Source organism: Nilaparvata lugens, chromosome 12 (assembly GCF_014356525.2).
Source record: "Nilaparvata lugens isolate BPH chromosome 12, ASM1435652v1, whole genome shotgun sequence".
In the NCBI taxonomy this organism is placed as follows: Eukaryota; Metazoa; Arthropoda; class Insecta; order Hemiptera; family Delphacidae; genus Nilaparvata; species Nilaparvata lugens.
In genome coordinates this window covers 24,199,504-24,212,971 of record NC_052515.1, presented here as the reverse complement: position 1 = coordinate 24,212,971, position 13,468 = coordinate 24,199,504, and the positions used below count along the sequence as shown (strand labels likewise).

Genomic DNA, 13,468 nt, shown 5'->3' with positions numbered 1-13,468 from the left:
TCCCGATTAAATGCTGTAAATCACCCCGAAGACTTCTGCTACCGCAAATATTGACCACAAGGTAAACAGCTAGATGGAATTGGGATTTTCGTTTAATAATAATTATTCATTAATTAGCATTTGAACAAATGCAGCTTCCAATTTATTTCCATCATTGTATTGTTTCTTAGATCAAATTTGAGATATGAAAGTTAGTAGGAAAAAGATTTATACTTATCCAACTCATCAATACTAAGTTTGCTAGTTTGATCTACCTTTCAACAAGAGACTACATCTTCAAAATTATTGTGAATCTATAGTTTCAATAATCATTTATTAGAATTGCACATAATTAAGACAAAGACTAGAAGCTTGATTTTTCACACCATCGATAACTCACATGATAGGAACAGTGAAAAATTAATTAAAATAATTCTACTGGCTAAAGTATAAGCTCAACCTGCCCCATTAAAACATAATTGAACATAATCTTTTAGGTTATGTAGACAAATTGAAATCCACCCAATCTGAGATTCTCCCCTGTCGTGGTCGACGACGGCATTTACGCACAAACGAAAGCCCAGCTTTAAGCTGCGTTTACACCAAAGTTATTAACAAAAAGCTTATTTCTCCGTCCTTATAGATTCTATTAGATTGAACATAACTTATGATGCACATGTGTTTGTCAAGTTCTGTTCAATCTAATAGAATCTATAAGGACGGAAAAATAAACATTTTGTTAATAACTTTGGTGTAAACGCAGCTTTAGATTGGATCATTATTTTATAAAATTCACATCCAACATGTGCATGATACAAATTTATATAAAATGTCAATACGAAGTCAGAAAGTATAAGAGTCAATATTTTATTCTTCAATGTTGTTTTCCATCACGAACTGCTTATTATTAAATCACTCTTTGCTTTTGGAAAAAACGACTAGCAGTCAAATATTTTACAATAAATGAATAAATCACTCACTGGACAACGAGATCTTTCGGCAGTTCCGCCATCTTCTTGGTCATGACCAATTTATTCATTTATTGTAAAATATTTGACTGCTAGTCGTTTTTTCCAAAAGCAAAAAGTGATTTAATATTTTATCATTAATGCATATGATTTTCGAACATGTGGAAAAAATAGTATTCACTTATTATTAGGTTGCTCAACAATTATTTCTATTTGAATAAGGAATTCACATTAAAATAATCAAATATTGATACTACTAATATGATCTCAAGTTTTGTTTGAACGACTGAGTATTTATATTTAATTCGAGTATTCAAAAGGATATATTCCAGCTCAAGATGTCACCCCAAGAGAAGAATATGAGAAAATTCTTCAAAGAAGTTCAATGTACGGTATAGAAACAATGGGAATAGTTGACAGAAATGAATGAAACATCATTTTCTCAAATCAGATTTTTATAAATTCAGTTCTCGCCCCAAGAGAAGAATATGAGAAAATTCTTCAAAGAAGTTCAATGTACGGTATAGAAACAATGGGAATAGTTGACAGAAATGAATGAAACATCATTTTCTCAAATCAGATTTTTATAAATTCAGTTCTACATGACTAACCATAATTGGAGTTCATTCCTGTGGGAACTATTCCCAAATTATTACCGTACTTCCATTGAATTGTAGCCAATTAATTCCGTGAATTTATGTATAATACACGAATGTATTGATGAAAAAATGAATTATTCCAGTAAACAAACATTCCAACGAAAGACTATAACTGTTTACATTATAATAAAGCCCTTTGTGTATTATGTAACTGAATATAAATTGTCACACTATAATAAAGAATTTTTGTCAAATGAAATTATACTTGCTTCAACAAGTTGCAGCCTGTAAATAGTATACACAAATAGCATTGAATTACTTGTTAGCTTTGTAAGAACTGGTTAATATTTCTATTGTTGTAAATGTTTTATAAATGATATATTTACTGGAGAGTATAGAATTTTATTTAGTTCTATGTAGCTTTTTAGGTATTAAGATGTCAATAGCTTTCATTTACAGCTCTGTTGTATTTAAATAATAAATTATGGTGAAAATATGTTACTATAAATAGTGTAATTCTCATTCTTTTTTTTATCCTATTATATTATTGAGCGAGCAATTGTAATGTATTGCGGATCTAGAAAACGTCTCTTAACTATTTTCATGAAATTTACAATATAGGAGGTTCTTGATATAAAAATTCGATTGCACAGGGTCTCATTCCTGGGAAAACTCGCTGAAGGACATGAAAAGAAGAAATCTTTCCTTCCAGGAACAGCTGATACAAGACTGCAATTTTTATCATCTGTTGTGCCACTAATAAAAGTGAGATGTGATTATTACAGCTGTATGGCCCGGTAAATACAATCTATCACAATCAGTTGATCAAGTGTAAAACGTGGCAATATTCTCAGCTTAGAAGAAGAAGAGGGAGAAGGAGAAAAATGGGAAAAATGAGAAGAAGGTGGAGGTGGAAGAGAAGGAGAAGAAGGAAAAGGAGAAGAAGAGGAGGAAGAAGAAGAAACCACATTACATTAATTTATCTTCATCACCTATTCCTCTATCCATTCGCAATATTGCGAAAATAAATGTAATGAGAGAATAGGACAAAACTAAACATAAGGACTCCTATTCTCTCATTACATACATTTTTATTGTCTACTAGCTTGCCCGGCGAACTTCGTACCGCCGAATAGTTAATGCATATCATGACAAACTTTAGCTGGATGCACACCTGAGGAGGCGCGATGCGACATTTTACATCCAGGTGCTTCTTGCTTATTGGTTTGAATGGAGGAACTCACACCTACTGAATCGGGCATGGCGTGGGACGGTGTGATAAGGCAATCTCCGTAAGATCAACACTTTGCATCACCAAGCTGCGTCTCCTCAGGTGTGCTTAGCCTTAGCTTAATTTGATGCACTATATTTTTATGAAAATTATCCAACAATCAGTATTTACATTATTATATCTCAATATGGACTTCCTATGTGCGGCAGTTTGTATTTTTACATATAGGCCTAGTTGAATGCAACTTGCTGGGAAATTGAATGGTATATCTCCTTGCTGGTAATTTTCCCGTGCATATTCTAAATTTACAGCATTTCTAGTTCTACGACCCAAGTTTTGACGTCATACGTACCAAGGCATTATTATTAGAATTAAAATTTTGTGAATCAGTAGAAAGAAAATAATAGAAAAAAAAACAGATCTACCGACGGCTGTTGGATGACGCAATGATTATAACAGCTGAGTTTTATTTCTGTGTTTGGCCAGCTCACGAATCTTCTCCCATAAGGATTACATGTAAACTTTGAAGGACCGTAGGAAAGAGTCCTGAAGTCGGATTATAAATTTGATAGGCCATAACCCTGGTCCTGAACATAACAAACACAACTAAAAAAATCATTAAATTCGGTGCACACATAAAAGTTATTGAATGTCAAAATTTGAGGCTCGATTTTTATTTATAGATTCCTTAATTCTCTGTGCTGAGTGAGAATATTCAAATACCTGAGAAATCATTGGGATTATATTCTCGTTGTACTGGTTGCACTGACTCTGGTACTGATAATGTGGGAATCCGTATCAAAGTTTGACAACAGATAATTGAGTCAGCCCCATGAGCCAATCATTTTCAGATTATTGTTGAAGCTCAGGTTACCACTCGAATATCTACAACCACACATCTGATATCCTTCAAACTGATTCTTGATTCAATTACCTAACTCGCAATGTCTATCTGAAGCTATACAAATCTATAGCTGGTAGCTGTAGTTGGTAACCCTATCAATATATCTTTTGTGAGTAAAATAGATTAGATTTTCGGAGTTAATTGTTATAAATTTGGGTAACGATTGAAAATTAATCTTTACATCAAAAATAAAATACTCACATTGGCTTCCTGATCCATTAACAAGCCACTAGATAACGGAAATATTCGTTAGAACTGCAAAATTCACGAGAGCGGCGACATAAAGGTCAGTTCCACTTGAAATTCGCGACGCAACTGATCCTAAACAAAGGCAGAGGTGACCGTCAAGATTTGACAAGTTATGACAGGCGACGTGCTAACCTGCCGACCGGTAGACGGTTCATGGCTGCCACGTGCCGTTTACCGGTTGCCATGGTAACGGCGCTTGGCGGCACATTTGAAAATTTCAAAACTACTGTAACTCTAAGTAACTCTAACCCTCAAGCCCCAAGTGATAATTAGGGTTTGCAATTCAAAAATTTCAAATGCAAACCACCAACTTGTGATACAATATTTATTTATTTATACAATAATAGTTACAATATAATCATCCTCAACTATGAATGATTGGGAAAGAAATTTATGATTGGGAAGGATATTTCAAAGATGTTCTCCAGGATAGAAAAACTGCACAAATTAAGCTTATAGCCAGAGAGTATAGAATGTGATTACATTCTATTATATTACATTCTATTATATCCTCACTGCTCATAGCTTAGAAAAAAATTATACTTTGAATAACTGTGAATCGGTCTTGCTGCTCCAAGATCCACTCTCACACGCGCATGTTCATTTAAATCGTCTTTCATCTCCCAAAACAAACTATAAATAAAAGGCATAGAATAAGAGAAGAGATTAGTACCTATATTTTCTCTACAATCTAATCTAAAAATAAAACATTAAGAATAGTCAAACTCCAATCTCTAACTTATAACTTATAAAGGGGAGAAGATAATATAGCCTAATGCCTAATTTATTGAATAACAAACTTTTGGAGTAAAATCATCCAACGTCCTTGAAGTTTTACAATTTCTCCAGTCAAATTTCTTTTCTCTCTTTCTCTCTAACCTCAACTACCTTTTCTAGCATCTCTTTTCATCTATCAGAATGCGTGCGCGTATTTCTGAAAGTTGAACTGCGCATGTTTCATTTCAGATCAAAATAGATTCGTAGTTTCGCACTCACTTCCAATCTTTTCATCTATTTTGCTCTTTTTTACACCTCCCCTTTCCGTCACTGTCAATCTCACTCATACTTTCTATCTTCACCAAACTCTTTCTCGAAATCTGTTTTCACGTTTTCTCCTCTTCCATACTCTATCTCTCTTCTTAGTCTTCTTCTTTTTCTCCATTTTCTTCTCCTTCTTACTTTCCTCAATCTTCTTCATCATTTCCTCCATTTTCTTCTCCGTTTTATTCTTCTTCTTTTTCTTCCTCTTCTTCACCATCTTCTTTCTCTTCTCTACCTTCTTTCCCTTCTTCTGTTTCTGCTTCTTTTCCTACGAGCACTGATTTAGTACAGCTTCCCTAAGCTAAAATACAATTCAACTGACCAGTCGTAGCAAGGATTTGGCACAGTGAGTGAGTTGAAGTGCGTTCTTTCTGTGTGCTTTTTCGAGAAAATTTATAACTCAAAAGTTTTTTAAAAAGCAGTAATTCCACAGAGTAGTCAGTTTGACGCATCAGTGAAGAAGTGTGTTGAATTTGGATGAATTTTGGATTTTGAATTTCAAGTGAAATTTGGATTTACAAGCCAGGTATGTATAAATTTCATCATCCAACTCTTTGAGTGACTAGGGTATTAATTACGTGTAAAATGTTATTAATTCGATGATACTAGGACAACGTTTCTCTAGTTTCTCTCATATTTATCTGAATATAAGAAATAGATAATGAATTAGAATTGATTGAAATGGAAAAACTACTTTCAAGTGCGATGTTTTTTCTCAAACAAAATTGGAATCAATAGCTCATTGATTGACTATGATTATTGGGATTGTGATTAATTGAAATAAAAACATTTTGTAGAGTTAATATAGATCAAATCAAATCAGTACATGAGTTGGAGAGGAATGTAAATGTAAATTATAAGTTGATTTGTTTCGAATATATAAGATGATTTATTTCGAATCGCAGAGGAATTTAAGAAGCAAAGAATCCTACATCAAGTAGAAGTATTCATAAAGGATCAAGAAAAGTTCTCACCAACGTCAATAGTTTTCCTTAATAATTCAGAAAAAAGTTTTTATTCATACCAGATACCTAATAAGGTAAGTTTATTAGGTATCTGGTATGAAAGTGTCAATTTTTGAAAACGTAGCCTACTTGGACTAATCAAAGAGATCGCAGAATGAATTGAAAGTTTTTTATTGAATCACTTTTTGCTATTAGAAAATACGACTAGCAGTCAGATAGTTTACAATAAATGAATTAATCACTGTGACAACGAGATCTTTCGGCAGGTCCGCCATCTTCTTGTTTTTTATTGAATCTTTAATATTTTTATCACAATGCATTTATCAACATGTATTGACAATGGCACCAAACGAAATTTGTATTACAGGAGCCTTCAATAGATAATTGATAGGGCAGGATTTATAAGTTTATTAAAATAGGTACTTGATCTTCAAAAACATTAGGAAAGCGTAATTAAAACTGTGAAACATGAGGAAATTGAAAAACTCTTGAGTGTATCATCGTATCTTCTGAATTTATTCTGAGGAATTGACAAACAAAGCCGTTTTTATTCTATTCTTCTAAAAAATCCAATGAACTGTTGAGTACCAGTGAAAATAGGATTTTCTATAAAAACCAATGAACTGTGAAGTATCAATTCAAATTTAGCAGAGTTCGAAACTATTCATCAATCATGATTTAGAGCTTAAAATAGCAGTGACTGATCAGTGATTTCGCCAAATTAAAGATTCATCAGAAACAGTGACTCAAAGTCGGTAGGATTCCAGATGAGTCTCTTGGAGAAAATAAAGTGGCCAACAATTTATTAGGAGATCAGACCCTGAATTCCTTCCAACCGAGACACGGTCATGAATTTTATCAGTGATTCACAACGCTTCCAAATTAAACAGACCATTGAATTACAATTCAATAAATACTTGCAATAAAGAGACACGAGTCATTCTAGTTTAGAATTCAATGTGATCGAGTGAGGAATTTAGCGAGTGATCTGGATTGAAGCCAATTGTCTAGTACCCATTATTTGTTCTTAGCCTTTTGTGTTGGTAAATATAAAGTAAACGATGTACTAACTGCTGTATGTAGTGCTATTAATTAATGTACAAACTAAATTAAATTTTAATAATTGAATACTGGCATTGAGACAAACGATTGTTGTGTTGTTGGTTTTAATTTATGAAAGATCGGCAATGAAAGTTCACTTATAATTATTATTAAATGAAAATCCTAAGTTAAATGCTGTAAACCACCCCGAACACTTCTGCTACAGCAAATATTGACAACAGTGTTAACAGCTTGATGGAAATGGCTCTATGATAGCTTCTATCATAAAAAATTATTTGACAGCCCGGGAATCAAACCCGGTACATCCTAATTGCCAGTAAGTGATTATTATTATTCTGAGTAGACTCATCTCTTGACCATACATGAAATAAATTGATTTGGTGGATAGATATTCAAACTGAAAAATTTATATTCGAAACAAAGTTTTGAAAAGGGTACTAAGATTTTTTATTTCCAGATGAATAAGAGAAGCCCTCACCAAAAAGTTACAATATTTAAACTGGTATCAAAATCAATCATTTTAATATACCGTCAAAATTTTTCAATTCAGTATACCAGTATCGGTATATCAGTATTAGTAAGCTAGATTAATTATATAAGTACCATATCGAATACACCATATCAGTGTTGATTAAGAGGATTTCTATAAATCAAGACCTTTTTATAATACATTCTGAAATAACTTATTCAAGTTATGACTTAATTTATGGCTCAAGTTAAGACTAAATGACTTATTTCAAATTGAACAGAGTTGAGTTTTAAATATTATTATTAGCGAGCCTACATATTTGAAAGAACTGTCGATAAAGACTAGATTAATCAATAATTGATTGTAAATCATTATAAAACTGACAATGAACAGATAAGTGATAATATTTGTTAGTATATTTGAACAAAAATTATCTAGAAAAATTAATCGATTTGAAAGAGAAATAGTCATATTCAGCACACCAGGAATCATTCATAATTTTTTATGAAATGAGGACATATTATAATCATTTTCTGGCTGAAATTTCAAAAATTTGGATTACAACTTCGAAGATTTAATGACTCACACACAATTAGGTACAACCGTTTTTCAAGGGTGTTTAGCAAATTAGCATCATGGAACGAACGCGTTATGGAAATAACTTATAATATCTTTATGGGCCGGTTTCCGAGCTCGGGATTTAGGTAAGTCCTAGACTTTAAACAGCTGGAGTCAGAAAATTGGTTTTCCAAAACGGAGCGTAGTCGCAGTCATTGTCATAGTCACGTTTGAATTAAATTTCGAAAAACTAGAAAATTGAACAAAATAAAATAAAGAGAAAATAGTGTGAAGTTTCAGCTATTTTGAATTATTTAGGAATGTCTAATTTCGTCAAGGAAAAACGTTTCCAATTATAGAAATGAGAAAATAAAAACTTCGACTAACTGTTATAAAAGCTGCGACTACGCAACTCCCGTTTTGGAAAGCCAATTTTCTGACTCCAGCTGTTCAAAGTCTAGGAATTGGCTAAATCCCGAGTTCGAAAACCGGCCCTTTAAGTCTCAATAGTACATCACTATTTGACATATAGGCCAGTCAACACAATAAGAACAGGAGTCTATAAAACACAAATCGTATTAGTAGTAGTGTTGATTTATTAGAGAATATACGAAATTACTAAGCAACTTACAACTAACAAAACATTTGTAGAGGCATGGAAATACCATGCTTGTGATAATGTGTAAAGGACCAGTCTATTTCCAGTCTGGTTTTGCAAGGTGCAGAGCAAAGTCCAAGAGAGTAGTAGCTCAGTAGTAGAAGAGAGTTGGAGAAAGAGAGAGAACGAAAGAGTAGAAGAGTGCGAGAAAGAGAAATGAGTAAGTGTGAATAGACAGACATTCATCTATTTCCCATCCTATCCTCCAGAAAAGTTATTTGTGTCTACGAAATCTAATAGCACTCTAGTCAAAGACTTCATTGATCTACTATTTTCATCACAAATAGATGACTGTAGATAGATGAAATCGCTGTAAGATAAGCAGTGATATTTCATTTGAAAATCAAATTTTACATCACTCAAAAAATAACAAATGAAACATGCTGAACAAACCAAAGAATTTCTAATCACACATCTTTATTATTGTCTCTTCTATTCCAATTTTATGACTTGTATTTCACAGCGAAATCTACAGGTTATTCACAGTAAATTTCAAAAACTATAATTTCAAACTACGAACATATGAGGAGCTTTATATAAGGAGTATTTTGCAATACCAAATTGTATTCTACAAATTTATTGTAGAATACATGTAATCTGTAATAGAGCCAACATAATTGAAGCAATTCCCTTTTTCGTTCACAAATACAGTAAGGTATACTATCAAATATGAAAACATTACAGTTTGTGTTTGTAACTTCCTAATTTAGTTTTGAAATTTCACATAAAACAGCCTTCTTCTATACGTTATAATAACTACAAATAAATAATAGTGACAAAAAATAATAATGATTTCTATCAATCATATACTCACTTATTATAAGAGTGAACAATGACAATTTTTCTGAATATATTTAGTAAACATAGTAGTCCATATACTATAGACCTCGAAATTATTTTTTTAGATGGGTTCTTGTTCTTGACACTAAGAAGATAATATTGAACATCAATCTGCAGTACGCAATTAGCACTACACCGAATCGCAATTCTCAGTAGATTACCAAAAAGTCTTAACTTCAATCTATCTAAAAAAATAATCTTCCCATTCAAAGAATCTAGAATACAATCCAATGAATCTGTATTCTATATTCCTTGTTTCCATCCATTCATCTCAGATACCGCAATCCACTCCATCTATGGAATTGATAACATGGCATTGATCTGATTCAAATGAGCTGTAAAACAAGCCAAATATCGTTAAAATTCTGAAAGGATTTTGATCTTTGAAATTTTGATGATGTAAGTAACAGAAGTGCAAGAACCCATCTAAAATAAGAAATGTGAGGGCCCCGTTTCCTAGTTGGGTGGACGCCAGATAATATTTCTTTCAGGCAGTTCTTGACTTCCCAAACCACTTATACTGGCGCGAGAATTACAAATCTCCAGATTAGCCGTGTGTTAACGATTACTGTTAGGATTTAGATGAAGTGAAAGCTGGGGTGTGAAATTTTATGTTCGAATAATATTTTTACAACCAAATCCAACATCAGTTTTCATTCATGATAGTGCTAAAGAAGCTTTAGAGTTCTACAATGGTTTGATAAAATTATTGCTTTCGAATTGAAAATTACAGTTTCATTACAAAGGTACCGTACAGGATAAAGAACTAGTATGATAGAAGAAAACATTTTTTAATTTATAGTATCTAGTCTTTATTCTCAAAGATGCAGAGGAATTGATTTACAAGTGTATATCTTAAGTTGACAAAAATTTCGAGATTATTATGCTTGTGACTTTTTTGGCAGAGAGATCCTGTAAACTGTGAAGGATGTTCTGCCTTGTCACAATACCCAATATGTAATTTCCTATGTAATATGAGTGAACTATTTTTATAAGTATTTAGAGTCGTTATGATAGCATATGAAGATAAATTAGAACTAAAGATGAAAACTGTAAAGAAAAGAAGATATACCAAACTAGATTTGTAAAGACCAAAAAGAATTTGTGTATTTTTATGATTATAAATTTATTACATTTTTCACTCCTGGAGGATGTCAGGAGGTTTTGGATTAGTGACAAGTGTTTTGAAAACATTTTAATCCAATTTACAACATTTTGCAGATTGTAATAATGGATACAATATACCCAGAGCCAGTTTCGCAAATATATCGCAGAATGGACCGGCGGAAAAATGGACGTTTAGCATCTCGCTACAGGACACTGCCTGTCACGTTCTCTGAAATAAAGGTGAGATTCACACTAAATTTGAAACTATCTTTGAACTTGAGAACTATTACTATTGAAAACTTGCAGTGAGATTCTTGATAGTTGTTATTATATATTTTTCTTCATATAGGTGTGTACACACAGAGATACAGAAAACTGTGAAGGATGTCTGCTTGTCACAATACCCAATATGTAATTTCCTATGTAATATGAGTGAACTATTTTTATAAGTATTTAGAGTCGTTATGATAGCATATGAAGATAAATTAGAACTAAAGATGAAAACTGTAAAGAAAAGAAGATATACCAAACTAGATTTGTAAAGACCAAAAAGAATTTGTGTATTTTTATAATGATTATAAATTTATTACATTTTTCACTCCTGGAGGATGTCAGGAGGTTTTGGATTTGTGACAAGTGTTTTGAAAACATTTTAATTCAATTTACAACATTTTGCAGATTGTGATAATGGATACAATATACCCAGAGCCAGTTTCGCAAATATATCGCAGAATGGACCGGCGGAAAAATGGACGTTTAGCATCTCGCTACAGGACACTGCCTGTCACGTTCTCTGAAATAAAGGTAGAATTCACACCCAATTTGAAACTATTTTTAGTAGTTGAAACTATCCTGAGTTATTAGAAACTATATTTATAGTTTATATTAGTCTTGAGAGATGTTGATCTTTGAACATTCAGTGAGGCTCTTGATAAATATAGTTTTCTGCATAAGTTATTTCCATCAACCAACTAAAGGGAGAAAAATTAACTAAACCAGTAAATAACAAATAATTCTCCTCAAGTTCCAATTGAGGAGCTAATGAATAATGAAAAGTTCCAATTTACTGGAATCTGATGGAAAAAGGTTTGAATTTCACGTAGGTAAGTTATTAGCTCAGCAATGCCCACATTAAATGGATTTTATTCTGTATTTATCAGTACAAATGAAACTAAATGTAAATAATATCGGAAGAGACATAATAAGGCAAACGTTGTGCCAGATTTCTTCCGAATTTAATTTAATAGATTCAATAAAAGGAACAGTATTTTTAATCATCCTGTGTGCCTTTTCATATAGATCAGTTTAATAATCGTGCATAATTAAGTAAAGAAATAATGAAAATTAATGTGACACATCCCCACATAAATGTTAGTCTACGCACAATTTTCTTCCAAAGAATAAACTATGAATTTTGGAAATTAATTAAGGAAAACTTGTTACTCGATTTGTACAGTTTACATTAATTATCTACTGCATTTTGCTTCTGGAGGATTGATAATACTGTTCAAATGATTATGTAAGAAGCTCTGAAGTTGAATACGTGCGACCTGACAATTTCATTCCAAAGATACAACTATGAATTTTGGAAATTAAGGAAAACTTGTAACTCGATTAAGAAGAGTTCAGTGTGTACATTGAACATTTATATCTACTCCATTTAGGATATGAAGGATTGATCATACTGTTCAAGTGATAATGTAGAGGCTCTTAAGTTGAATACGTCCAACCTGAAAACTCTGACACCAGACATGAGCTAACCAGGTCCCTCGATATACATTTTTTTTTAATTCGTATATATAATATTTATGTAGAATACAATAACGGTAATGGTGATAGTGCAGTATATTATAGTATATTAATATTACATGATCAATTATTTATGTGGTACCCATATTGCCAACCAAACAACGTTCGGTTTAAATTTAAAACAAGATTTTAAAACAATAAATGATCCATTTTTGCAGGAAGTGGACGAAGAAAACATAGAAGACAGAGACGACGACAGTCAGTACGAGTCATCTTCGGCACTAACAGACAACTGCGCTGACGTGAGTCGAGTGACGTCACTGGAAACCGCCGCCGCGTCCGCAGGAATCGTGAGCAGCAAATCTGACCACGACCTGAAGACGCGATTCGGCGACCACCCAACGCTGGGAGGTGGAGGGGGGGAGACGCAGCTGCGGCGTCGCCAGCGGCCAACCATGAAGAGTGTCAACCGCAAGCTGCGGTTAGGAGACGCAGCCGCTGATCCGCCGTCAAACGGTGATCAGCGGTCTAGTCCTACCAGGTCCAGTCTTACGCCTCGGATGTCGATATGAATTTAAATATGCAAAAGGTCGATATGAAGTTAAAGAATTTGAAGTTTGAGAGAAAAAGTTGAGTAGGTTAAAGTGGACAGACTATGTAAAAAGGTAGATTTAAACTGGATTAGCACACAAGTGACAGTGAATTGTAATTGACAGTGAAACAACCAGTGATCAGAAGTTAAGTTTTAATCAAGAGCCAAGTGTCATCGGATAATCACTTACGCCTATAGTGAGGTCCACGTTATAATGGCAGTACTTGATTAACATTGGTGTTGCTATCCTTGTCTATTATTCAACAAAGGAGTTAGCACTATGCTTTTCTAGCTCCACAATGTAGCCAAATCTATTTTTAACAATTTAGAAATATAACTAATTAAGGCAGAGAATCGGCAACGCCGTTCTCCTATCGTTATCTACTGTCATTATAACGTGGACCTCACTAAAGAATTTCCTTATAAACTCGAATAACTTATAGTTAACTATTTTTACTTCAATAAGGACGAATGCAAATCTATCACATGACTGGATA

At 33.0% G+C, this 13,468-nt stretch overlaps 1 protein-coding gene across 3 annotated transcripts; it reads left to right on the top strand.

Moving 5' to 3' along the window:
• The first annotated feature begins 4,977 nt into the window (after positions 1-4,977).
• Positions 4,978-13,455, top strand: LOC111054708. 3 transcript variants are annotated; one of them, XM_022341782.2, is made up of 3 exons: positions 4,978-5,497; positions 10,745-10,870; positions 12,598-13,455. In XM_022341782.2, exons 2-3 carry the CDS (start codon positions 10,754-10,756, stop codon positions 12,949-12,951), a joined length of 471 nt encoding a protein of 156 aa, XP_022197474.2. In that variant the 5' UTR covers positions 4,978-5,497; positions 10,745-10,753; the 3' UTR covers positions 12,952-13,455. The 3 variants fall into 3 exon arrangements, with proteins under 3 accessions (XP_022197474.2, XP_039295183.1, XP_039295184.1); XM_039439249.1 differs by lacking the exon at positions 10,745-10,870 and adding an exon at positions 11,309-11,434 and having other exon boundaries at positions 5,155-5,497; XM_039439250.1 differs by lacking the exon at positions 4,978-5,497 and adding an exon at positions 8,823-8,843.
• The last annotated feature ends 13 nt before the right edge of the window (positions 13,456-13,468 follow it).

Bases quoted from the DNA above. Each gene is read 5' to 3' on its own strand.
- LOC111054708 (XM_022341782.2), top strand. From the start codon at position 10,754: ATGGATACAATATACCCAGAGCCAGTTTCGCAAATATATCGCAGAATG. The intron at 10,871-12,597 runs GTGAGATTCACA...CCATTTTTGCAG, and splicing joins TCACGTTCTCTGAAATAAAG to GAAGTGGACGAAGAAAACAT.